The sequence below is a fragment of the Pipistrellus hanaki genome, assembly GCF_964339955.1.
Source record: "Pipistrellus hanaki genome assembly, chromosome: 9".
NCBI classification, from domain to species: domain Eukaryota; kingdom Metazoa; phylum Chordata; class Mammalia; order Chiroptera; family Vespertilionidae; genus Pipistrellus; species Pipistrellus hanaki.
Window position 1 is genome coordinate 27144427 of NC_140511.1, and position 27086 is coordinate 27171512.

The 27086-nt window shown below is 36.9% G+C and overlaps 3 protein-coding genes across 5 annotated transcripts in view; 1 reads left to right on the forward strand and 2 right to left on the reverse strand.

Annotated features, from left to right (window-relative positions):
- LOC311628301 (ester hydrolase C11orf54 homolog) lies at positions 1–16994 on the reverse strand. Of its 3 annotated transcripts, none has more exons than XM_084895418.1 (9): positions 16895–16994; positions 10673–10814; positions 8278–8376; positions 7702–7775; positions 7133–7234; positions 5776–5952; positions 3912–4061; positions 2368–2484; positions 1–1462 (listed from the first exon to the last, which is right to left on the reverse strand). In XM_084895418.1, the coding sequence occupies exons 2-9, from the start codon at positions 10725–10727 to the stop codon at positions 1289–1291; spliced, it is 948 nt and encodes a 315-aa protein (XP_084751544.1). In that variant the 5' UTR covers positions 10728–10814; positions 16895–16994; the 3' UTR covers positions 1–1288. The 3 variants fall into 3 exon arrangements, with proteins under 3 accessions (XP_084751544.1, XP_084751543.1, XP_084751545.1); XM_084895417.1 differs by having other exon boundaries at positions 16746–16971; XM_084895419.1 differs by lacking the exon at positions 16895–16994 and adding an exon at positions 16746–16888 and having other exon boundaries at positions 10673–10809.
- Positions 14394–26967, forward strand: TAF1D (TATA-box binding protein associated factor, RNA polymerase I subunit D). Its single transcript, XM_084895423.1, is given in 13 exon segments — positions 14394–14489; positions 18702–18826; positions 19103–19487; positions 20683–20852; positions 21135–21198; positions 21533–21640; positions 21642–21698; positions 22903–22948; positions 23830–25145; positions 25535–25581; positions 26145–26209; positions 26580–26623; positions 26867–26967. Coding segments are annotated over 7 exon segments (945 nt in total). The 5' UTR covers positions 14394–14423; the 3' UTR covers positions 21669–21698; positions 22903–22948; positions 23830–25145; positions 25535–25581; positions 26145–26209; positions 26580–26623; positions 26867–26967.
- CEP295 (centrosomal protein 295) overlaps positions 26931–27086 on the reverse strand; it is a 46052-nt gene continuing 45896 nt past the window's right edge. The window contains 1 exon segment of the mRNA XM_084895440.1: positions 26931–27056. Within this exon segment, the coding sequence (XP_084751566.1) occupies positions 27018–27056 (39 nt within the window). The 3' untranslated portion in view covers positions 26931–27017.

The following is a 27086-nucleotide window of genomic DNA, read 5'->3' on the forward strand; positions in this document are numbered from 1 at the left end:
TTATGAATATAAATGTTTAATCACTCTTTAAAAATACATTTTTATTGATTCCAGAGAGGAAGGGAGAGGGAGAGAGAAACAGAAACATCAGTATCAATGATGAGAGAATCATTGATCGGCTGCCTCCTGCATGTCCCACACTGGGGATCGAGCACGCAACCCAGGCATGTGCCCTAATGGGAATCAAACAGTGATCTGGTTCATAGGTTAATGCTCAATCACTGAGCCATGCTGGCCAGGCTTTAATCACTTTTTGCTACAAACTAGTACTTATTTAAAAATAATATTTAGTAATTTATACTGAAAGGACATGTTACAACAAACATCCTGAGAAGACAATCAAAAATATTTTTTGAAGATTTACCATGTGCTTAATATTGAAGAGCTCTTAAATCTGCACATTGTTTGCATTAGTAAAATGAGATAGTTAATTTCTGGCTAATGATTACTGAAGAACACTGAGGAAAATTTTGACCATTATAATCAGTAAGAGTATAATTTTATATATCTCAAAGGACAGTGGCCATGTTTAGCCATAGCCTCACATAAATTAAAATATATACTCTCTTCAATGTTGTATTTTGATGCTGTTTGTTATCTCTTCTCATTTTGCAAGTAACCAACAAGGCACCAACTGCTTCCAGGTGACAGTCCAAACGGAGTAGGAATCATGGCTAACCATCTAGTTGCTGATGTTTGTGAAAGGGAAATTGCAAACTCTGAGTATGGTTGAACTTCACCAAAAGGGGTGAAGCTCCTCCTTCTGACCACTGTATTCCATGATAAAAGTGTTTAAATTATTAAACACTCTGACTTCTAAAATGGATTTTTTAAATTCAATGCAAAGTTTCAATAACTATCAAAATTTCCAACACTGATTTTTCTAATATCCTATTTGCAGTTTTGAGACTAAGCTGAAAATTTTAATATCTTAAACAAATGTGATTACTATTTGTAATTTACATAACTTACCAGTTTAAGTTATGTAAAAATAACCTATCGCATGACTCCAGGGCGCTTTTATATTTCAGGTATAAATATAAGACTGATTTTTAGAAAAAAATAATAAAGAATATCTACATTATGTGTCTTTGTTCCCAATAAACTTTTTCAATAGACCTATAAAACATAGCATAATGTCAACATACCTTTCATTTCAAAGGCCAAAAATAGAGAGTTTAAGTAGTGAGATAATTTCTGTTGGATTTTATATTTGCATCAACTCCTGAGTAAATCAATTAATCAACTTAGTTAATCATTTCTCTTTTCTAAATGAATAGCAGTTGACTTAATCCCGCCCAAATGAGTGAGTCTCTTTTGGTTGATCAATGCGATAGAGAAACTCTGCAGGTAAGAAGTAGCCAAGATACTCCACTATATCTGGGGTAGTGTCATAATGGTAGTGTCCACCTTCTCCATGATGACTAAAACAGTGAGTGTGCTCCAATCGCAAATCAAACCCCTAGAACAATAGACAAACTATCTGTTAATATTCAAATTATTTTGAACAGAATTTACTTAAGGGGGAGGGAGGCCTTTTAAATTTATATTATGTAGTTTTTATTTTATTGTTTAAGTAGGTAATACATTCATATGATTCAAAAGAATATATTCAGTAAAACACATCTGTCCATTTCTTGCCCTCACCACTCACTTCCTTTCTTTGCAGGGAATTTATGTAAGCAGTTTCTTCCATATCCTTCTAGAAAGATTTATATTTTTCACTCAAATAGTAGTACTCTGTACATATTGTGCTGCATATTGTTTTTCTTCATGTAACAATATAGCTTGAGATCTTTGTATATCAGATCATAAAAGAGTTTCCTTCTATGTACATGCCACTTTCCAACTGATGTTTACATTATTTCTAGTTATTCTACTCTTATAGAAATTCTGTCATGAATAACCTTGTAACTAATAATTTTACACAGTCATGCAAATAAGGATAAATTCCTAGGCATGTAATCATTGGATCAAAAGATATCACTAGCCAGTATTTTGGTAGATATTTACTTTGAATTGATCTATATTATAATATTTTTCCTAGTGTATAGTATTAGGATATAATGAACAGTATAATAAACAGCAAATACAATGAGTCATGTTGTAATTCTACTATTTAATAACATGTCTTCGGGTATTATTTAAAATGCCTGTATCTTCATTTTCTCAAAGGTAAAATCTGCTCTGCCTAGCTCAAGATTGTTAGCCACCTGCTTCCTTATCTTTTAAGATAATTCTAGAGACTATTCTAGTTCTTAAATAACAACACAAAAAAAAATGCCAAATTTAAAAAACACAACGATCCTAAAACTTGAGCATTATCATTGTGGTATACTACAATATAAAAAACAGACACAGACTTACTGGGTCTTTGGAGACAAAAACTGGCAGACAAATCAAAGGAGCCTTCATCTCGTAAAAATGCAACCAGTTATTCACGTCTTCATCAGAGTTCAAAGGGCAGGGAGAAAATTCTCTAGGCTACAATAAAAGATCATTAAACAGGTAAACATACTGAATATTTTTGAGAATTAAAATTTCATATTACATTAAGAGTTCTTACACATTGTGTTGACTATTTTTGGCATCTAAAGTTATACACCTGCCCGGACTGGTTTGGCTCAGTGGATAGAGCGTCGGCCTGCGGACTGAAAGTTCTCGGGTTCGATTCCGGTTGAGGGCATGTACCTTGGTTGCAGGCACATCCTCAGTAAGAGGTGTGCAAGAGGCAGCTGATCGATGATTCTCTCTCATCGATGTTTCTAACTCTCTATCCCTCTCTTCCTCTCTGTGAAAAATCAATAAAATATATTTTAAAAAAAAGTTATACACCTTAGTTTTTAAAAGGATCACCAATCAGTGTGTACACACTAAAACGTATAGTTTGTACCCTTTGACCAACATCTCTCTATTTTCCCCTGCCATCACTCCCAAACCCCTGAAAATTACCATTAGATTCTACATATAGGTGAAATCATGCAATATTTATCTTTCTCTTCTCTGTCTGGCTTAGTTCACTTAGTATAATGTCATTCATCCATATTATCATAAATTGCAGGATTTCCTTCTTTTTTAAATCATATATATATATGTGTGTGTGTGTGTGTGTGTGTGTGTGTGTATACATATATATGTTTTTTTCATAACTTGGCTATTTTGAATAATGCTGCAGTGAACACAGGAGTGTATATATCAAGATACTGATTTCATTTCCTTTGAAAAAAATACATATACACAATTATTTTCCTTAATATTTATAATTCTGTTGTAAATAATTTGGAAAAGTAATTAGTCTCACAAATGTGCTTTCTTTGCATGGTCAGCTGGCATGCCATTTAAAATTAGCAGGATGATAAAACCATTAAAACCATACATTATCTAATGGTTTTACTGATAAAATTACTTCATTGATTCATTCACCCATCAAAAATTATATAAATTATATTTTAAAAGTTCCGAATGCCCTGGATCTGTCTTCAAATAGTATTCCATACTTAATGTCTTATAAACTTATTACTTTTAGCCCATAGATTGTAATTTTCATGAGTTCTTTTTCCCAAACTACAATCATTCTAATAGTAAAGTGTATGTATTGAGTATGGGATTCTGGCAATTAAAGTAATAATCAGCTTCATAGGCTTATATTCACATCTATCTTTGATCTGAAAAACAAAAACATTGAAAAGAAAGTTCTAAAACATTAACTCTTAGCTAGATGTCATTGTACAATGTGACTTACAGTATTTGTGTCTTAAAATTTTAAAGTAATACAATCTAGTAAACTTATTCAGGGTGTTTTTAAAGGTAAAATTCTCAATGTGCATTAAAAAAATCCTTAAGAATCTTAAGCACATGCACACACATACATATCCACAAATGCATGCATTCAGACCCCCACAGGCCCTTACCATAACGTGAGTCTTCACTTTTCCTTTCTGAATTACGAAAGTACCTCCCATCCCTACAGGCTTGTCTCCATAATGTTTTTCAAGAGTCTGTCTCATACAGGTCACAAAATTAAGTTTTCCATTTCTTCTTTTGGCTTTCACTTCAATGACCTTGAGAGGACATAAATATGCATACCATTGTTCTAAGGTGCAAAATTGTATGTAAATATCTACCGAAGTAAAATATACAATCTAAATGCCATTAAGCAAATATTCACTTTTTTATAGATGTGTGTGTGTGTGTGTGTGTGTGTGTGTGTTATAGAACATTTACTCTAATAATAATTCTTAGTCATGCTTTCTTGGACTGAGAAAGAGTTATGGCTAAATCCTTCACTGAACTCTAGAGATTCTTATCATTACATTGCCAAGGTAGTCAAGAGTTGAGAATTCCCTGGCTGAAAGGGTACTGCTTACTATGTGTTATTCCTAACCTCAGTGTGAAATAAGACTTTCACTCTGCCTACTTTTTGAATCTCCAATAACTGGATTCTTTAATTGCAGGGGAGGGAAAATGATTATATTTTGTCACTTCCTTTAAAATTCTGGACTTAGGTTATCTTCACTTTATTAGGTATTTTTACTTAAGTAGCTGAAGCAGCTATCTGTACTTATAAAATCTAAGCATTCTCAAGGCTAAAACTGAAATCATCCTTTTGTGTTCTAACATGAAGTAAATCTGAAGTGAGGCATTAATTTTCTTTAACTCTGTCTTGCTATAATTTTTGCTACCATCTTTTCTAATTCAATCAATGTTTGATCAGTTAGGAATGAACAAATTGTATAGATTCTAATTATAGGTAGATAGTATCAGCTACATAGTTCATCTACATAGAGTGGTCAGATTATTATGATCTCTGAATGGATAATTATCTGGCTGCTCAGTGTATATCCTGTATAATAAGAGGCTAATATGCAAATTGTCCCTTCGACCGGGAGTTCGACCAGCAGGCAGGCCAGCCAACCATGTCCCCTTCCCCTGGCCAGGCTGCCTGGACCCCATCCATGCATGCATTCATGCACCAGGCCTCTAATGTATATATTGATATATACTGAGTGGCCAGATTATTATACGTTCAGAGATCATAATAATCTGGCCACTCAATGTATTTGACTAACTCACTCCCCATATGGATGTCCTGATACCTTATAATTCCTAAAAAAGAAGGGTATTGCTTACTAAATATTTTTAAAATCACTTTTTTTTTTAAAATATATTTTATTGATTTTGTACAGAGAGGAAGGGAGAGAGAGAGAGAGCTAGAAACATCAATGAGAGAGAGTCATCGATCAGCTGCCTCCCGCACACCCCCCACTGGGGACATGCCCGCAACCAAGGCACACGCCCCTGACCGGAATCGAACCCGGGACCCTTCAGTCTCCAAGCCGACGCTCTATCCACTGAGCCAAACCGGTCTCGGCTAAAATCACTTTTAAATGAGAGTTTCACTCTATCTGTAATACTCTCTGAATCTTTCATAACTGGGTTATTGAAAGACATGCTTTTAATTGATTTCAGAGAGGAAAAGAGAGGGAGAGAGAAATAGAAACATCAATGATACAAGAGACTAATCAATTGGCTGCTTCCTGCATGCGCTACACTGAAGACTGAGTCTGCAACCTGGGCATGTGCTATGACTGGGAATCCAACAGTGTTCTCCTGGTTCATAGGTCAACGCTCAACCACTGAGCCACAACCAGCTAAGCTAAAGACCTTTAACTCAGACACTTTGGATATTTTTTAGAAAACCATATTTGTGGCAGTAAAAGTTCAAATTTCTAGCTGAGAACTTCTGAAAAACACTGTTTTTATGGACAAAATCACCTTTCCAGGTTGGCCCTCACTGGCAAAAAGGTTAGCCAGTAATGCACACCCATAACCATGGTATTTCTCACTGTATTTCTCTAGTAGGCATCCTCCATCTTCAGGGTTAATGGAGGCAAAGTAACTTCCATTCACAGGAGGTTTGTGTTCACTTTCTGTTTGAATCACTGGCATAAACTGAAAAGAAAAATAAGATAAAATTAGTCAATCTTTGTATCTCTCTGCAAACAGGGTATCTTGAATAATATGAAAGAATTTTATCCTATGTTTTAAGACCTTTTATTTCAATATCTAGTAAGAAAACATGAAATTTGAACTATTTAATTTTAAATTCAAAAACAAAATGTTAAAGATTTACAAGTATCAAAAGCTGAAAAAACATTTTATAAAATGTTTACAGTATTTCTTTTTTAAAAAAATATATATTTTATTGATTTTTTACAGAGAGGAAGAGAGAGGGATAGAGAATTAGAAACATCGATGAGAGAGAATCATCGATCAGCTGCCTCTTGCACACCCCCTACTGGGGATGTGCCCGCAACCAAGATACATGCCCTTGACCAGAATCGAACCTGAGACCTTTCAGTCTGCAGGCAGGCCAACGCTCTATCCACTGAGCCAGACCAATTTTGGCTACAGTATTTCTTATAGTGTACCTATTTCATTGTAACATTTGCTTCATTTAAAATTTCTAATTAAAATTTTTTTCCCTTGAACAGTAGGAAAATTATATTGATTCTGCAAAAGAACTTGATTGTTGACTAATGGTCATATCTGTAAAGGTTGCGAGAGAATGGGCACATTGAAGATGTCATTCACTCCTCGGTTTATGAGATGTGAAGAAGCAGTGCTATTTTTGTGTTGGAAATATATTGACATTCACAGTACTAGATATTACATTTTGTAAATAATCATACTACTGGTGTAGGTTTCTACAATGTGGTGGGAAAAGGGGTGTTGACCAGATTATTAAATATTCCACTCATCTTCAAATCAAAAGCTGCTCTTGTACTAAAATCAGAGATTTATGGAGAAGCTGAAATCCTCTGATGTATAAGGATTACAATCTTTCACAATCCAGATCCACAGCAGACCACAGTAGGACCTTGGACTCACCTAAGAATGTGTGTATATTCTAAGAAAATCTGAAATTAGGGGTTAGCGCCCTATTATAGTTGCATCAGTTGGAGCATGTGCTATAATACAAAACTGTATCAAATAGAAAATCTGTAGAGAGACCTGGTATTAACTACTTTCAATTCATCCAGAAAGTTAAGATTTCTGATAGGGAAGGAAAGGCAAAAGGCAAACCAAATGTCTAATCAATAAAATAAAATAATTATATATATATGCTGACCTCGGAATTGAACCCAAGAGTCTGAAATGGACCTGCCCCCGCTCCAAGAATGAAAGCTCCAGGAAGCTTGATTTCTTTTGCAATCTTATTTAGATCATAAACCTATATAAGAGGAAAACAACATTATTTAAATAATAATTTATACAAATTCCCAGGTTTACTTTTATGACTGAGTCCATCAACAATTCCTTGCCACATTGGTCAGTAATCTTACCTAATAATAGACAAACATGTAAATTGACCATACCTCCACTACACCACCAGCCAATCATGAGTGATATTCAAATTAACCCAACAAAGATGGTGGTAAATTCTGCCCAACCGCCCCCCCCCCCTCCCCGGTCTCTCAGGGCCTCTGGGCAGTGTGGGAAGGCTGGGCTGGAGCGGAAAGAGGCGGCTCCCAGAGCGGAAAGGGGCTGGGCTGGATGGAAAGGTGGTGCCAGCAACCAGGGAAAGGAAAGCCCATTCTAGCACGAATCTTCGTGCATCGGCTTCTAGTGTTCTAATAAAAGGAATCAACCCAAATTCTACAATCTTCATGTGAGTGTGAAGAGTAAAAGTACACTTACTTTTTTCTTATTTACAAGAGGCAATAAGTAAGGCACACCTCCTAATTCTGCAATTCTAGTTTTACCACAGATTCCTAAAAACAAAACAAAACAAAACAAAAAAACAACAACTCAAACTTAAATATAGGCAAATATCTAATGCAATTACTATTAAATGCTAGAAAACACTAGTTTAATTTATTACAAGTAGATAACTTTCCCATTCTCATAGTTTTACAAATAGTAGGCAATGGAAGATGTAAATAGCTGGGACCCATGTTCTATTCCAACTACCTGTGGCTCTAATTTGTCCTGACGAAGCATGCCTTGATATAGTTGGTAGCATAATAATAATATGAAGTTGATTATAATAGGGAAAGGGCTATTGGGGCTAAAACTTAGATTGGATCTTTGGAGTACAAAATGATATTTGACCAACATAAGAAAACAGCATAGAAATTAAGCACAATTTAGTCTAAAAGTTGATACAATATCCTTATTTGTAGATACTTAAAAATAATCCTTAATCCTTAAAAATGATCCTGGTTTCAGAAAAAGATTAGGACTAAAAGAAAACTAATAGCAAAAATTGCTTACCTTTTACAGGAAAGGTAAATGGCTCCTTAGTCAAATCAGGGCAATCAACCACAGACACCTGCACATCAGCAAAGTTATCCTTTAGCCCCTTCTGCAGAACTAATACAGACAAGGAAAGCGATTACTTACCATGAGGTAAAAGTTTGTCACCACATATCAAATCTTCCCTCAACTTTTGTGTGTGTCGCACTTCTATAATTATAAACTTGTATAATTAAAAAGCGGGGGGAAGGGATCTTATTAATGAATACAATTCCACATTAGACACATAGTCTATCACAAGATATCATGTAGACTCAGACACATAAATACCAGTATAAATCATAGTAATTATAAACCACTGAGGAGAAACACTGACTCAGGTGAGCACTACCTTTCTTTTGGGAGAGGATTCCAAAGATATTGAATGTAAATATTTAAACTGATAGAAATTAAGCAATTACATGCAACAACTTCCTTGAAGCTTACAGGCTGAGAAAGACAAGACACAAAAGAGTATATACTATATGATGTATTTAAAAAATGGATCACTAAAATCAGGACAGTAGTTAACCTCTTGGGTACAGATACTGACTGGGAAAGCACATGAAGGAGCTTTCTGCAATGCTGAAAATATTTTATATTTTGATCTTGATGATAGTGACATGGATATAAATACGTTAAAATTCATCAAGCTGTACTTTACTATAGCTATATTATTATTCAATAAAAAAAAAGTGCCCTGGCCGGTGTGGATCTGTTAGAGCACCATCCCATACACCAAAAGGTGGGTGTGCTTTTTTTTTTTGTTGTTGTTGTTGTTGTTTTTAATATATTTTATTTATTTTCCACAGAGGAAGGAAGAGGGATAAAGAGCTAGAAATGTCGATGAGAGAGAAACATCAACCAGCCGCCTCCTGCACACACACACACACACACACACACACACACACACACACCCGCTGGGGATGTGCCCGCAACCAATGTACATGCCCTTAACCAGAATCGAACCTGGGACCTTTCAGTCCGCTCTATCCACTGAGCCAAACCAGTTTCGGCAAGGTGGGTGGTTTTAATTGCCGGTCAGGGCACATACCCAGATTGTGGGTTCAATCCCTAGTTGGGGTGCGTATGGGAGCAACCGATTGATGTTTCTTCCTCTCTCTAAAATCAATAAAAAACATATCTTTGGGTGAAGGTTTAAAAAAAAAAAAGTAAAAAAAGCAAACATAGATGTCTCAACATTATAAATCTAAGAGCAATATACTTTTAAGGATGAAAAGTTCTTGTAAAAATTTCTCTGAAACTAGTGTCAACCATTAGTTTAAGTCTTATAGAATTAGTTTCTAAAAAGCAAGAAGTCATCCTAAATTTAGCCTCAGCTGTCCTGTCATATCAGACTGATAGAAAAGAAATACAAGCAAAGAGTACTAACAATACAAATGGTTTTATGAGCTTCCATCCAGTTTTTGGGGAAATATAGGAAGGTATAAGAGAGCCACAACCAAGTAAAATATGAGTCCACTTTTTTACTTCAACCTTATCAGAAGGACTGAGGAACTACCAGGACAGATACTGTGAGAAATAAGGTTAGGTTTCAGAGTTACCATCAGAATACAATCTAAACTAAAGGCTGTCAAACAAATGTTAGCATTCTGGCAGGCTCTCCAGTTTCAGATCAATTATTCTGTCTTTCCCCAGCCAGCACTGCTCAGTGGTTGAGCATCAACCAAAGAAACAAGAGGTGGTGGGTTCGATTCCTGGTCAGGGCACATACCTGGGATGCAAGCACAATCCCCAGTAAGGGTGCATGCAGGAGGCAGCTCATGGATGATGTTTCTCTATTATCTATGTTTCTATCTCTCTATCCCTCTCCCTTCCTCTCTCTCTAAAAATCAATAAAAACACATTAAAAATTATTCTGTTTTCATTTTATATTCCTATTTTTTCTTTTTATTTTCTATCTTGCCTAATTTATCTTGTGAAGCTGACTTAAATTCTTGTTTGAACAAGGTGAAATACTTAAAAATACATGGAGACAGAAACATATAAGCAAGCAAGTTTACTGGCAGTCTGTCATATGGGGTTGGGAATAGTATATTGGGAACCTGATTAGTACACCACAGTAGGTTATATGTTTAAAGAATACTGTAACTGATAAAAAGTTAATAAAGCAAAATTGTGTAATCCTTTGAGCACCACACACCCTTAAACCTTAAATGTAGATTTTTATATTTATTTTCATTCTATAAAATGATCAATAATCTTCAATAGTGAGTTTAATTTCTTTTTGAGGGCCAGAATTTAATTTCTCAATACAAATAGAACAGGAACTGAAAAGGAAAACAAGTTCTGCATTGAAAGTACCATTGCGTAAATAATATTTAATTAAAAAACTTTTAAGTATTGTACTTACCTCCAACAAGTTCCTCTAGACTTGGCATATGAAAAGAATACTCAGCACAGGCCATTTTCTTCCTTCTTCACGCACAAGTAAAACTGCTGCAGGCTAATGATCACAGGAGCTCACAGGGCACCGGGCACAAAGAGCTGCTGCTCTGGAAATGAACATTCAGTGTTCAGTTACATAAAGAGGGCAAAAGAGCGTTAGGCTTCTGTTCTCACAGAAAGGCAGCCACGTCCAAACAGTGACTCAGTGGTTGAGCATCAACCTATATGAATCAGGAGGTCACGGTTTGATTCCTTGTCAAGGCCCAGGCCCAGATTGTGGCTGGGCTCAATCCCCAGTGTGGGGCATGCAGGAGGCAGCCAACCAATGATTCTCATCATTGACGTTTCTCTCTCTTTCTACCTCTCCCTTCCTCTCTGAAATCAATAAAAAAAAAAATATATAAAATCAATAAAAATAAATAAAAGAAAGGCAATCACAACTTCTAGTATTCAATATTCCCAGTGACAAAATATCCACGTAATCTCTTTTAATACCGATACTTTATATAGTTGACATTTAAAATAGACAAGAAATGACAAACCAAGAGGGCACAGGGTTCATTTTCTTTAGTCATAGACCTGGATTGAACATGGGGTTTTCTAATGGTTGGGCTAAGGACTACAGGTCCTGAAACAAAAAGTAGTTATTAAGCTTTATGAAGTAATTAGATGATTGTACAGAATGCTCAAGTACTTCTATATAATAGATCATTTGTGTTTTCTATTCTATAGTTGACATTTAGGCTAAAAATTAAACAAGTTTCTTAGATTATCACTTTTATTTTTATTTTTTTAAGTTTTATTTTTTTATTAAATTATTATCTGTGTACATATTTTACCCCCTCCCATACATATCCTCCCTCCCCAGAGTTTTGTGTCCATTGGTTGTACTTATATTAGATTATCACTTTTAAAAAAGAAAATTTAAATTACTAAGAGAAATAAACTGTTAATGATTAGCTTTTGAAATTCAAATTTCATTTACAAATAATCATACTTTCTTAGTAAACAGCTTCAATGTTTAATTATCCTGATAATCTAACCAATTATAATTTGATATTTTAACAATATATGCTAAATATATTTTCTGATGAGTAGGTTTATATACACAGAAATTAGGTCTTACCTCAAATGTTCAGGTGATAAAGTGTGCAAGCAGAGGGAGATAAAAGCAATGAAGGCAAAAGAAACGAATAAGAGTAATAAGGTGGGCAGGGAATCCCACTGTGGGCCAGCTGCAACAAGGAACACAGGCAAAAGCTGAGGTGTCTCTAAGAGCACTGCTGGAACTCTCATTGAAACTGTTAATGGAAAAGCTCATTAATCTGAACAGTCTCTGCTACATGCTTACTCAGTAAGTGAAAGGCGGTCCTTCTGCAGCACTGGAAAAATTCTTTCAAAAAAGGTTTCTTTTTAACTTTTCCAAAGGGTCCCGGGTTTCTTATAAACTAAATTTTAGTTTTGATGATAATTTCAAACTACACATCTCGCACAAATATGCTATTACATACACTTAGAACTTGACATTTATTTCAGTACTTTATCAAATATAAACTCTTACTCTACTTTAATTAATATACATATTCTTAATAAAAGATAAATGTAATAAAAGATAAATTGTTGATAATGGGCCCCAAGTTCTATATAATCATAATTCAATGATCTCAAACATATTTTTAAGAAATATATTTTTATTGATTTCACTAGAGGCCTAATGCACAACATTCGTGCATGGGGAGAGGGGTTCCCTCAGCCTGGCCTGCATCCTCTTGCAATCCAGAACCCCTCAGGGGATGTCGGGCCTAAACCAGCAATCGGACATCCCTCTTGCAATCCTGGAAGCTGCATGCACCAGTGACTATACTTTCCATACAGGTGAAAGGTATCTTGCTGTTGTATGGGCAGCTACATTTTTTTTGCCCTGATTATAAAAAGTAGTACATAATATGATCCTTCTGAGTCAGTGGTACCATTTTCCCCACCTTATGGGTGGAAAAACTGAAGCAGAGAGAAGTAATTGGCTTTGTCATACAGTTATAAGTGTCGGAATCAGGGCTGACCACAAAATGTGCAAGCCAGAGTCTATGCATGTCATCGCTGCATCATCCTGTTTTTTCAGTGTTAGAGTAGTCTTGCCAGGTTTTAATTTTTAAATCTAAGAGACTGTTCCCAATATATAGGGCAGGGTCCCTAAGCCTGGTTGGTGATCAGGGTTGATCTGTGGGGTGACCAGTGCGCAGGGTGATCAGGGGCCTCCTGCTGGCACCTGGCTTGACTGGTGGCGCCACCTGCTCCAGTCACCACCGGTCATCTCCCTCTGAGGGGTTGGGGGCAGCTCCTGTGTTGAGTCTCTGCCCCCTGGTGGTCAGTGGGCATCATAGCGACAGGTCATTCTGCCATTTGGTCAATTTGCATATTAGGGCTTTATTATATAGCATAAAGGAAAGGATAGGGAAAGAGAGATAGCAATGATGAGAGAGAATCATTGATTGGCTTCCTCCTGCATGCCCCACACTGGGGATCAATCCTGCAATCCAGGCATGTGCCCTTGCCCGGAATCGAACCCCGGAACCTTCAGTCCACAGGCCAAAGTTCTATTCACTGAGCAAAACCGGCTAGGGCCTCAAACATATTTTCAGTTGAATAATCTATAATTGCTCGGGAATTAGACATTTTAACTTTTTCTTTAGAAATAATTTCAGATGGATAGAAATACACATAAATAATTTCTGTATACTCTTCACCTAGATTTTTCAAGTGTTAACATCATACTTTGCCCAGCAAGTACTAATTAAGAACATGTCAAAATCTGCTCAATTAATAAAATTTATTTATAATGAGGATAATAAAAGCATTCTAGATATTTCTGCTTCTAATACAAATAATAATGACTCAAGTTTAAATTCAAATATATCCTAATTTTACACCCTTTGCTATCTTTAAAAAGATCTGTTTTTTTTTACTTTTTTCACCAAAATAGAAAGTCTAACCCTGGGGGGCTATAGCCTGAATAATTGGTTTAGAAACGTAGAACGTCAGTCAAGCCAACAGCGCAGAAGCAGCGTGGTAGTGTGTGTGTAAGTGTTTAAGTGGTAGTTGGAGGGGTGAAGAGAGAAAGGGATAGAGAGGTTCTGCCATAAACTCAGAGTGGCTCCAGGACAGCTGTGGGCCATGTGGAGGCACAGCATTTACCTTTCGTACTCCAATGCTGAGAGTCAGTGGCCCAGGAGTCGGGTCTAGAGATGGGAATAGAAATACTGGTAGAAACCAGTTGGATACATGGAACTGCAGAATGAGTGAATGAACTATGGTAACCAAGCTGATAACTATTTATTAACTGCATTTCATGTATCAGACACTATGTTAGGCACTTTACAGATATTCTCAATCCTGTTGATATCCTCATTTCATAGGAAGGAATTGGCTAGAGAATACAGTGCTTACCTGAGACCACACAGCTATTATAAGTGGCAGAAACAGAATTCAAGCCAAAGCTAACACACTGCAAAGCCAGAACTCATCACAGATGCCAATTAACCAGTGAAGGAATGACACACTTCAGCTCACAATAAGGAAGAATTTGTATTGAGTGATCTTACAGCATTCAGAGGATTCCTATGATGATCTGTTCGCTTTGTTTCCCGCCCCCTAGACTGTTATCTCTTTAAAGCTAGGGCTGTTTCTCACATCTGACTTCTGTTAAAGAACAAATTCAAATGAGTAAACTTGAGGATCTAATTGGTTTTATTAAGAGATCTGTGAACCAGGCAGCATCCCATCCAGTAAGTAGAAGGGCACTCCGAGAGATGGTGCATAAATGGAAGGTTTTTCTATTCAGAAGGGTGTGGCAGACAAGTTATTAGCAAAAGAAAAAAAAAAAACAGGATTATTTTTAGGCCAAGTCCTATTCTTTTGGGGTGAAAGGACAGGAGGGTTGTTTATCAAGCAGATTACCTGACTAGTTTTGATCTGGATATTCTAGATGGATTGGTTTAACATTTACCCTGGGAGAGGCTGAAACTGAAATTAGGTTAGTTATTAAATTTGGGTTTGGTGAAGGGGCTTAGCAAAAGGGATTCCATTCTGTTACTTTTTTTTTTTTTTTAAACCGTTCCAAGTATCTAGTAAACAACCAGCGTAAGTGCAGTCTCAATTTATTCAACATTTACAATGTACCAGACCCAAGGCCCTAGTGTAGCTACACAAGGTCATATGCTCAGAATGGCACTTGGTTTAATTCTCTGTTGACATTTTACATTTGAACTTTTGTGTGAGACTGACAGGGCAATGGAGCTTGCATGGATTGAGAGAAGTGCAGTGTGCATGCCCACCATCATTCCTAACTGCCCCCTCCCACATGAAGTATCTGTGAAACTGGGTAAGCACAGAATTCTGGTGGGCCCATGATCCATGGGGTTTAACGGGACTCCAAGTCCCTGGGTTCCATAGGTAGAGTGTAATTAAGGAAGTTAAATAAACACAGATGAGTTTGTCTCATGCATTTGCTGCTGTTCTAGTAAGAACAGTAGATGCTTTAGATGCATTATGAAATACAAATTGTGAAATTTCAATGATTCTGCAAATGATTTAACAAATGTTCTTATATTTGTATATGAGGCCCGATGCATGTAATGCGTGCAAGAGGAGGCCTTCCATCCCCGGCTGCTGACACCGGCTTCCCTCTGGCACCGGGACCAGGGCTTCCCTTCCAGTCCCAGCTTCGTCCGGTGTAATTAGCATACTATGCCTTTATAATTATAGATTTGAAACTGAAATTGCACAATATAAAGAATGATAAAAATCATGTTAATGTAAACTTAAAATTTTTCTTAGAGTGAATTAAATAGCAAATGAATGCTAATAAATAATAGTATAATAATATTTAATAGAATGATTAATAATGTTATCAATAATTAATAGCAAAATATGCCGGGACCGGTTTGGCTCAATGGATAGACCGTCGGCCTGCGGACTGAAAGGTCCCGGGTTCGATTCCGGTCAAGGGCATGTAGTTGCGGGCACATCTCCAGTGGGGGGTGTGCAAGAGGCAGCTGATTGATGGTTCTCTCTCATCGATGTTTCTGACTCTGTCCCTCTCTCTTCCTCTCTGTGAAAAATCAATAAAAAATATATTTAAAAAATAATTAATAGCAAAATAATATTCTTAATTAAAACATCATGACAGGTCAAAAGAGATACTACAGAAAAAAGGAAGAAAAAAGGAAACCAATATATTTGGGTGTGCTACAGAGTAACACTGGCTTCCAGTCAGTACAAAGGCTCCATATTTTGAGTGGCAATCAAAGCATGATCATTTCACAGCTTATATTTTAGGACCTTTAATGATAGTTTTCCCGATTTTTGAACAAGTCACCCGGCATTTTCATTTTGCAATGAGCCTTACAAACTACATGCCCAGTGCTTGCTCCCTAATACGGCAGTGGATGGGACATCCATACCAGTCCTGGAGCTCACAGTATTTCATAGACTAGACATGCCCACAGGATCAGACTCTTTAAGCCTGGAATTGTTCACTATTTGGAACAAAACTGAGTGAACAGACCAGATTACCTTCTAGGTCTGCCCAATCCTGAGATCACACTAGCTAAACTAAGACTAGACAGGTTTACTGGCTTATCATATGACACAAGAGGTCTGAAAATGCACAAATCAGACCAGCGTATTCCGTTTTGTGACTGCTTTGGGGAAGAAACCCCACCAAAACTAAGGTAGTTTCTAAGCTGGTTTTTGTTAATACTTAGGAACTAAGAGGGGGGGAGGGACTGAGAAAAGGAATTTGTCTCCAGTGATATGTTAACCAACTCCTGGGAGGCTGACCCCACTTTGGAAATAACAAAAGTCCAAAGGTGGAGAGAGCTGGGTGTCCTACGCAGTAACACTGGTTCCAGTACAAAGGTTCCATGTTTTGAGTGACAGTCCAAGCAAGAGCCTTTCAGTTTTAACACAGAAGAGATTTTTGGAGGCAAAAGCAGACAGAATCCGACAACGCACTCGAGGCACCATGCACACCCACTCACCCACGCCTAGGACGCCAGGTCTGCAAAGGCGAGACCCCCGGAACCAAACCGGGCTGTCTCCTCGCCTCGCACTTCACACCCTTCCCGTTCCCTTGGCTTCACAATTTCTTTCTGTCGTTTGCCTACAGGTTCTCCGCTATAAGCCTTACCTAATGGGTTAGGGAAGCCTGCGCCTAAACCCCGCCGCAGGCGACTCCGCCTCCTCTGGGTTTGGAGCTCAGGCCCCGCCCACTTGGAACGGCTCCTCCCTCCGCGGCCACCCCAACGGCGCTCCCCCCCACCTCCCGTCTCTCGCGTTCTTTCCGGAGCTAAACTGTTATCGCGAGAGTTTGGCCCCACTATTAACCAGGTCTCGCGGGTGGCCCGCTCTTTCCCTCCGCGCACTGGGCGGAGGCCGGCGTTTGCTCCGTGCCGTCCCGCTGGGATTGGGCGGTTCCTGGGCGCCGGCGTCCCGGGCCCGGGCTGCGGGTGGCGAGTTCGCCGCGGAGGTCCTTACCGAGCCGGCGCTGGGTGGTGCGAGCCGTCCGCTGACTTAAACCGGGTAAGACAGGGACGGTGCCGTCCGGGCCTGGTGGTTGAGGGAGGGGGTGCGCCTCCAGCTCTCCCCGGCCCCCACTCCCCTCCCCCTGCGAGGTTCGAGCCCGAGAAGTCAGGCCTGCGGGTGGCGGCACACAAACCACGCTTACAGTGGGTGTGATCGGAGTGTTGGAGCGGTAGGTGATACAGACCAGTTCAGGGGTTCTGGGCTAATTAATACCAGGTAACGCTTAGGCCATTTTCTGTGCCTGGGTTTAGGTCCCGCTTTTGGCGGGACAGCCCCGGTTTTTGGAAAGGATCTTTCCAAAAATCGGGACGTCTGGTCACTTTAGGGGTTTCCTGAGATCGTCACCCCAAGGTCAGGTAGTGGTTAGAGAAGCTTTGTTCTTGCCGCGGGGAGGGGGTGGTTGCACTGTCAGGCCACGTGGCCCAATTTCGGAATAAGGGACACTCAGAAATGCTTTCTAAATAACGTTTCCGAAACAGTGACTTTTGAGTTCATTATACTTTATTCTGAGAATGTCCTAATATTTAAAAAAAAATGTTAAGCTCAGGTGTACCACCAGTGCCATTGTACCCAATTTTGTTCAATGTTATTTTTGAGCATTTCATGACATAGTCTGATTTTGTATTCAAACTACAATAAAACCTTGAAATTACTATGTGAGTCCATTGGACATTTTGGAGAATCTAAGATATATGTGAATTTACTGATTGCCCATTATTTGAACTACCTTTATGGTTAAGGTAACTTGCATCTTTACTTATTTCCCAAAACTACTGTAAAATCTTAGGAATTTTTTATTTAAAAGGAAGATAAAAGACATCAATGTTAATAGTCCAATCATTGAATTTTAAGAGAGAATTCATAACTTTTAAATTAATAACTATAGTAACAAAAAGATATGCCAAGAAAGGTTTCATAGTGATTTTGTTGAATCAGTATGAATGGGAAAAGCCACAAATGAAAATCCCAGATCAGGAATTTAAAAATGGTGTGAGGGGTTGAGAGAGCAAATTTTCCTGTTATACTGAGGCTTGCCTTGTTACCATTTGCTTTTGGAAAATGGCTTTTGGGCCATTAATTGTACATTACTAAATGACTAATGATAAAATTACATTTTTTTTCCTGTTGGAAAGATGTTTGATTTTTTTTTGAGGGGATGACATTTCCTAGACCCTTGTTCCACTGGATAGCAATAGAGGCACAACTGAAAGATACAGCCTATCAATAAAATTTCTAGATTTAGAATTTTTTTATTTGAAATGGATGGTCCCTTCATGAAAATATGAATGGCCTTAATTTACATATAATGACATAATCTGCATCAAATTTTGCATTGCTTGGATACTAGTTGTTTGTGCTGGCACTTGTTTGGGGAAACTAGACATCATATGGACTGTATTTTATGTTGTCAGAAATTTGGTGAAAGCAAAGAAGTGAGGAATAACAATTTCCAGACAGACTGGAAGAAGATAGCAGGAATGGATTCTCCGGACTACATAACAGTATCTGATTCAGCTTTGGAAATTGAAAATCAAAAGTAAGTGCACTTTTTATATTAACTGCCAGATTTTCATTAGAAGACAATAGATTTGATGATAATGTTTACTTGAATTACTAGGAAAGCATAAATCTTTATAGATAAGGAGTGGTGGTAAAGGTAATTCTCAAGGATTAGGAAAGAATAGAAAAACCTGGTTTACATAAACCTGAGCAGGTTTTCCTGCTTCTGCCCTTGGAAGAAACGTGCATTAATGGTAATAAGCATTCAGTCTTATAAAGAGGATACATTAATTTTCCCCCTTTTTTTCTCCAGTGATAGCTCCTCCTCGGGTAGCAGCTTATTTAAAACTCAATGTGTTCCTTCCTCACCTAAACGGAGGCGAAGAAATCCTATTAGGAAATGTGTTCAATCACTTGAAAGTGTTCAAGCAAGAGATTCATCCAGTGACTCATCTATAGAACCAAGACCATTGACTTTAAAAGCTATTTTTGAAAGATTCAAGAAAAAGAAACCAAAGAAACGTAAAAGGAGGAAATATAAGCCAACAGGAAGACCAAAGGAAAGACCGAAAGGAAGGAAAAACAGTAGGTCACAAATAAGTAAGAAACAGCTTAGAGTTAAAAGACCTCAGTTCCCATTTGTAGAGTCAGAGAACGGAAGTAAACCGTTACCTTGGAGAAAAATTTTAACATTTGAGGTGAGTTAGTGTATGTGGGTACCCATAGCTAAAGTGCCTGAATTGGTGTGTTGGGTCACTTTAAATTTAGATGTACCGGCCTTCAGTTCAAACTTCCATTGGCTTCTAGGTGAAATTTTCATGTGTGTATTTAGTGACTGCCTGTATATGAAGTGTGCTCCAAGGCTGTTCCTGTAAAATCTCTTCGAGTCAGGTTTTTAACATCCCAAAAACTCAAATGGTTTCCAATTGTAATGTAGGTCAACCCACGTCCCCTCCCCAAACAAAATAAAACTTGTGTGTTCAGTGATTTTAGTAGGTTTTATTTTCTTATTGATAGTGAGTATTCATTTTCTGACATAACTGCCTGGTACTTAGCAGTATATTGTATTTAATGTTTGAATAGTTAATTTTTAATTGCTTGATTTAGATTCTGATTTGAGGGGATTGATATTAGTTAACTTTAAAATAGATAGATAGATTGATTTCAGAGAGTAAAGAGAAACATTAAATGATGGAATCATCGATTGGCTGCCTCCTGCACACCCCTTACTGGAGCTTGTAACCCAGGCATGTGCCCTGACCAGGAGGAATTGAAATAGACCTGGTTCATAGATCCATGCTCAACCACTGTGCCACACCAGCCTGACAGTTAACCTATTCTTTAAGGTGATTATAATAAAGCCTCAAAAATTTGCTTATGTGCACCCTGGATGGCTTGATGTAAGTCGTTAACACATTGGCCGGCTCATACATTGAAGGGCTGCAGGTTTGATTCCTGTGCAAGGGCATGTACTTCAGTAGCAGGCTCTATCTTGGTGAGGGCTTGTGCTGGAGGCAATCAAATCCATGTGTTTCTCACATTGATGTTTCTCCCCCTGCATTCCCCCCCCTCACTCACAGACACCCTTATTTAAAAGCAATAGAAAAGTCTCAGGTGGGGGTTAAAAGATAGTTTATCTGCATTTAAGTCTATTAATTCCCAAACATAAGATTGTTCTGGGTTGTACCAACTTTGGTAAGTTTGATAATTTTCAAGGTAGCAGTGAGTTCTTTTTACAGTCAGCATTTGTATTACATGAGTTGCATATGGCAGAATAGTTAAATCAAGATCACTGAGAGCTCTTGATGAGGGGGTCCTTGCTTTTTTGGAACGCACCTCTGATAAGGATAGAGGGAAATATTTGTAAGGCTGTGATTTTTTTCTCATTTGTAGCAAGCAGTGGCAAGAGGATTTTTCAACTACCTTGAGAAACTGAAGTATGAATACCACCTCAAGGAATCCTTAAATCAGATGAATGTTGGTGAAGATTTAGAAAAAGAAGACCTTGATAGTCGTAGATATAAATACTTGGATGATGATGGATCGATCTCTCCTATTGAAGAGTCAGTGTAAATTTAATCATTACCAAATGTTTTTTAATGTTAATGCTCATTCATCCTTATGCTTTTAATATTTGCTTATGCTTTAATAATGATGGTAGCAAAGATACAATAGGCTATTTGGGTTATAGTTGAGCTCTATGAGCTTGGCACATGGGAGCCAATTTTGGGTGTTATGCATGATAATGTAATTTTCCTCAGCTAGTATTGCTATTTTGTGTGTAATTAATATATTATTAATTGGGTTATAGAGGATTTAGTCATCTGATACTTTGAATATTGCAGAGAAGAAGAGGATGAGGTTGCTACAAATCTTGAACGTGATGATGAATGTGATATCAAATTGGTGGTAAGTGACATTTTTATTCTATTTCCTTTTGGGAGGTGTCTCAGATGGTAGAGGAAGGATTTTATGCAGTAGTTACTGTCTTACAGTCCCTGTGTAATTTTGGAAAGGCTTTAATATTTGGTGCAGTAAATGCAAGAATAAAATTTTTGGGTAGTTGAGTGTGACATGGACTTTTCAGTACTATTAAGTTTGATACTAGGCTATCAAGTGAGAATAAAAGCAAAAATTAATTGGATTTTTAACATCTTAGGTGTTGTCTCTAGAACTCAGTTATGTGTAATTAAGAAAGCAGTTAAGTTTTAGTTATTGCTTAATATTGGTATCTTTTATGCAGGAGAATAATTATTTCATAATAAGTTCTGAATTACCAAAGAAGATGAATGCATATTTAGAGCAAGAACATATTAAAGACGCTGCTTTGTCTAAAAAGAGTATAAAGTCCAAAAAACATTGGACAGAAGACGGAATGACCTGAAAAGGAGAGGAATATGGATGTCAAGGTAAAGAAACTAGAGAAAAAGAAACTTGTAAAGTGATGAATATATATGCCACTCTAGTGATAAAACTGCCATGGTGAAAATAAAAAGTACCTCTGAACAAATTTGAGAAAGAAACTGTTGAAGTTATTACCAAGAAAAATTGAAGTGAAATTGTGCATGTACAAAAAAATTGAGGCTTTCATAGCAGAAATAATCTATTGTAAAATAATAAAGTCCTAGTGCCTGGCCAGAGGGGCTCAGTTGGTTCTCATCCTGTGCACTGAAAGGTTGCTGGTTTGGTTCCTGGTAAGGGCACATAAACCCACATGGTTCCTGGGGTGTGGGTTTGATCCCCAGTTAGAGGCAGCCAATCAATATTTCTCTCCTTTCTCTTCAGTATGTCCTTGGGTGAGAAAAAAAAAAAAACTTTAGAAGGGTCCCACTGTTTTTGCCTATACTTGTTAATGTCGGCCTAAGAGCTTAGTCAAAGTTTAGTGATTGTAACCCTAAAAATAAAGTCATCATTAATGAATGACAACAATCACCCTTCTTAGGATATCTGAAACCCTTGTTTTATTATTTTTTAAATATATTTTATTGATTTTGTACAGAGAAGAAGGGAGAGAGAGAGTTAGAAACATTGATGAGAGTCATCGATCAGCTGCCTCTTGCACACCCCCCACTGGGGATATGCCCGCAACCAAGGTACATGCCCTTGACCAGAATCGAACCCGGGACCCTTCAGTCCCCAAGCCGACGCTCTATCCACTAAGCCAAACCGGTTTTGGCCCTTATTTTTATCCCAGTTTTATTCAGACAAATGTGATCTTGATAGTCATGTTCAGTGCCGATAAGAATTTAATAATTTCCCCTTCTTGACAGCCTGGAATATTAACTATCATTTGTCTTTTCGCCATAAATATTACCAATTATATTGCTAAATACACTGCATTTCACAATAGCACTTACGTTTGTTTTTGTAATTTGTGGACAAAAACTACATACAAGTGCTAAAAATAAAGCCTCTTTTGCAACCCAGAACTCATTGTTCAGTATGAGTTTTGATACATATAAGAAGGAACATAATACCTAAAACCCTGGTTCCAGGACTGAAGGATTAATTTAAAAAGCATAGAATACAAGGGAAATATCAACCATATTGTTTTAGTATTTTAATTTTGCTGTTGATAACACTGTAACGAAGTTGACTTCTTTTTTTAATTAGGGTTTCATCTTGAACACAATATCTGGATTTATCTCTTACTCTTTAGGTGAGTTTTTGGGTCAACATTGATAATCTAAATCTCCACAGGTTTCATTATTAAAAGATTTTCTGCCATCTTTTAACTTCTGATAAGGACATGATTTCAGAAAATGAATCTTGAGAATCACCATTATGTAGGGATACAATGTCAGCCTCACTTTACTTGCAGGAAAGGGTCCCAAACTGGAATTTGGACTATAGAGGCAGATTTAATACTAGAAATGACTACACAGGGCATGGCTTTATAAGTTTAGGAGGCATAAAGTTTTAAAGTATTAAGAACATAAATATATAAAGCCACATTCAAACCCTGTATTTTTATATTTGATAAGTAGCTTAGGAGAAGATATTTCATATAGATCTTCATTTCTGAGGCAAAATTATGTTTACTGTGAAATATGGGAATTGCATAGGTGAAAGATGGCAATACCAAATACATAAAAATTTATACATGGATATTTCTCATTTGGGTTATCTAGAGTAGCTACTTGTTATTTTGCATGTTTTTTTTTGGGGGGGGAAGGGGTTGGTCAGTATGTATTTCCTGAGAATTGTTGTTAGAATCCTTTGTGATCAATTTTATGGGATACTTTTAAGTTTATTACAAATTTGAAGATGTTTGACTATTTCTATAATTTTGAGTTCAAATGGTTGGAGCAGATCAGTTCTCATTGTCTTTCTATTGACTTATGCCTTTTAAAATGTGTAAATGATTGAGGTCTATCCCGATGGGTCTTTTTCTGTAGACTTACGTCGTTGGAAACGCCTCATAGAATAAATATGTTGCTTCCTTTATTCACAGAACTGATAAATCTGTGGGAAGGAGTTACAAGACAGCTTCTAAAACTGCAACAGACTTAATAATCTTTTTAATTTTTTTAATCTTAGGTATTTTTGTATATCCTGAAGATCTGTACTATTCTAGGGAGTGATAGCTTAGGTAAGTTTTAACTGGTTGACATTGTGACAGCCTTAGGGTACCACTGCAGTTCAGATGATGAATTTAACTGTTCAACTGCTGAATGATACAGACATGAACTAAAACATAATTCTGACAGCTGAATATAGCACTATTTAAGTTTTAGTTTTTAATTACACATTTGTCAATCTTTTTATTTGGTGTTCTATTTGTAGGAGTGAAGATTTGCACTTATTCATGTTTAGTGGTAAGTTGATCACTTAATTTCTTTCCCTTTATTAAGGACTCAAAGTGAAAAAATGCAATTTGTGAGCAAAGTCCACTTGGTAGGTTCTGAGACTAAGTGAAATGATGTATAAGGAAGGAAGTCAGTTTGACAATAGGCTAAATGATGAGAAAAGTTTCTATGGCATCTCAACTTGATAAGGACACCTGAACAAAAGGATGCTAATTTGAGGATTGCTGTAAGCATTCCATTACTGTTGTGACTAATAGTTGTTTAGGTATAAAGTAGAATTGCCAATATCTTGGTGAAAATACTTGCTCTAATTGTATTTATATACAAAATTGGGGGAGGGACTACATGACTAGGGGCACCAAATGAAAGTGTCCCCTCCCTCTTTGCACCCTTGTACATATGGTTCATCCTAGTAATGCAGATTTGGATGTTAAAATAGCGAAGGAATTCCACCTAATAACAGTTTGAAGAATGGTAACCTTTATTTTTACTGCAAAGAGGATAAAGAAATAGTGACTTGGGTTTATAGTTTATTGCATTAATATGGTTGCCTCATTAACATGACAATTAGAAATTAGCTTTTTAAAACTTTATTGTTGAAGATATTATAGATGCTCTCCCTCCCCTCACCAACCCAGGCCTTCACATTATTGACTACATCCATGGGTTATGCACATAAGTTCTTGGGTTAATCTCCCCCTTCTCTCTGTTCCCTTTGAGATTTGTCAATTGGTTAACCTGCTTCTGGATCTGTCACAATGAGATTTAATCCTCAAGTGTTTATAGTTCAGTCATAATGCACTGCATGGTATCTGCATTCAGTAGTTTATTCCTGCTGGGTGTTCAAAGGACAGTGCAATATAAATTCAGTATCTGGCATCGTTGGTTTTCTTGGCTTTGTGCATGTTAAACCTGGTATTTTTATTGAGACATTCTTAAACAGTTCTTACTGTTCAGTTAGACATAAGTAATCTTCAGTAGGAACTAATACTTTTCTTTTTCTAGGGTGTCTGAAAACCAGGCAGATACTATTCAGACCTGAACTACGTAAGCCTTTCTATTTCTGTTGCTTCTAGGGGTTTCTTTCCTTTATCGATATAGCAAGTGTCAGCAGGAACTTCTATACAGTTGTCAAAACCTTTTGCATAGTGTACATGTAAGCTTGAGAAAAACTTTTATAAAGCCTCATTCTATATGAAAATGGGCACTGTTTTTGTGTATGGTGTCCAGAAATTTGTTAATGTGGCTACATTGAGACACAGGTTATGCTTCCATCACAGTAATTTTATTACAGTGGTGACAATGAGACCTGTAACATTTTTTGCCAGGCTCAATGAGTAGAGTAAAAAGACTTCAATTTCAGAAACAATTAAGGAATAGTATTTCTTACATAACCTGATAAAATGACAATGTTTTTCTTAATATTTAATTTCTAGGACCCTAAAGTAAATTGCTTGAGGAAATTAGCTCCCAACCATTATAGGTAAGATTTTAATTTTTTCCTTCAAACTCCCTCCTAGTTTATAGGAAACTTAAGCTCCTTTTTAAACCTTAGTATTAATGTCCTTGCATTTATTTATTTATTTATTTCAGTAGCCCATCCTGATGGCTTATTAATCCCACAAAAAATTGGACATTAAAAAGGCTGAACGCTATGTTTGTTCTGTTCACCAGCATGATGTTATGATGATGGGCAAAATGTTCAACTGCTCTGAATGAGCTGAATGAAAAATAGCCATCTGAACATCCATCTCCCTAGTAAATAAATATTTTAAAACATGAAAGCTCTAAGATAAGCATTCCCTGAAAAATGAACATTTCCTATGAGAATTTTATGAATGGAAACGGATTAAGTCTTATTTTAAAAATAAGATTTGTTCCCAATATTTAAATTGATTGAAAAGATGCTTATTCTAATTTTCAGTTTCAAGCCTGGAACTTACAATATATGCCAGTTAGGAACTGGTTGTCGGGGTACTTTGGAACCTAATGAAATGTATTTTGAAAAATTTAGTCCAATATGAATGTTAAAATCTTTCTCCATAGGTGCAGTTTTTGAAGCATGCCCATATTCAAGTGTAGATCAAAGAAGCTCAGCTAAAAGGATTGTGGTAAGTTGTCTTTATCTTACCCCACACCAAAGTATAATGGTCATTACCAAGGCTTTTAGAATGCAGTTTCTTATTTGCCGTGGACATGACCACAAAACATTTCCCCAATAGGTTTTTTTCCTGCTATGTTAATAGCATAGCATTCAGCCTACTGGGAACATTTTACTAAACTCAATTCACATTGCCAGATCACTGTCCACTATAAATCTAACATAAGCTATAGGAGATTTTTGTAATAGCTATTGGTAATCAGTGAGATTTGATGATAGCTATCTTAGATATCTGTGGCCTTGATATCCTTTGTCTAGCTAAAACCTTACCATGATCACAAGCTCTATGGTAACTGAAAATCTTTATTCCTCTTATATAGGACTGGTTGAAATGACATCAGGATTGAGAAAAAAAAAAAAAAAGGTATGTACACATCTGAAAAATAATTTATGGGTCATTTCAAAGAGAGCTTATGGAACTAAAACCAGGAGCTCTTAACGCTGTGACCTAAAATTGAAGTTCTCTATAGGATGTAATAGACACTCTCAATAGTATCTATTTTGTCCTGAAGAGATATATGATTTAGCTACTCATATTAGTGATTGGTGAGGTGGGAAAGTAAATAAATTTTCCAATTTTAACCACTGCTATTCTTCTTTTAGGGAGTAAGATGATTAAGACGCAAACTCAAGAGGAACTAAGGCAGTGGAAGAACTTAGAACATGTGAAATTCCTTAAATAAATAAAAGTTTATTAACTTTAAATAATTGTGACTATGTTACAAATAATAAAAGCCCTCTATACATTTTGTAGAAAGTCAGCATACACTTTTGGCTCGAAGTTTCTCTAGTGTTTTCTGTGGAGGGAATAAAAGTAAAATTTAGTT

Bases quoted from the DNA above. Each gene is read 5' to 3' on its own strand.
- LOC311628301 (XM_084895418.1), bottom strand. From the start codon at position 10,727: ATGGCCTGTGCTGAGTATTCTTTTCATATGCCAAGTCTAGAGGAACTT. The intron at 5,953-7,132 runs GTCAGCATATAT...TTTTCTTTTCAG, and splicing joins CTCTTGGGTTCAATTCCGAG to TTTATGCCAGTGATTCAAAC. The intron at 1,463-2,367 runs GTAAGTCTGTGT...CTATTGTTCTAG, and splicing joins TTTTTGTCTCCAAAGACCCA to GGGTTTGATTTGCGATTGGA.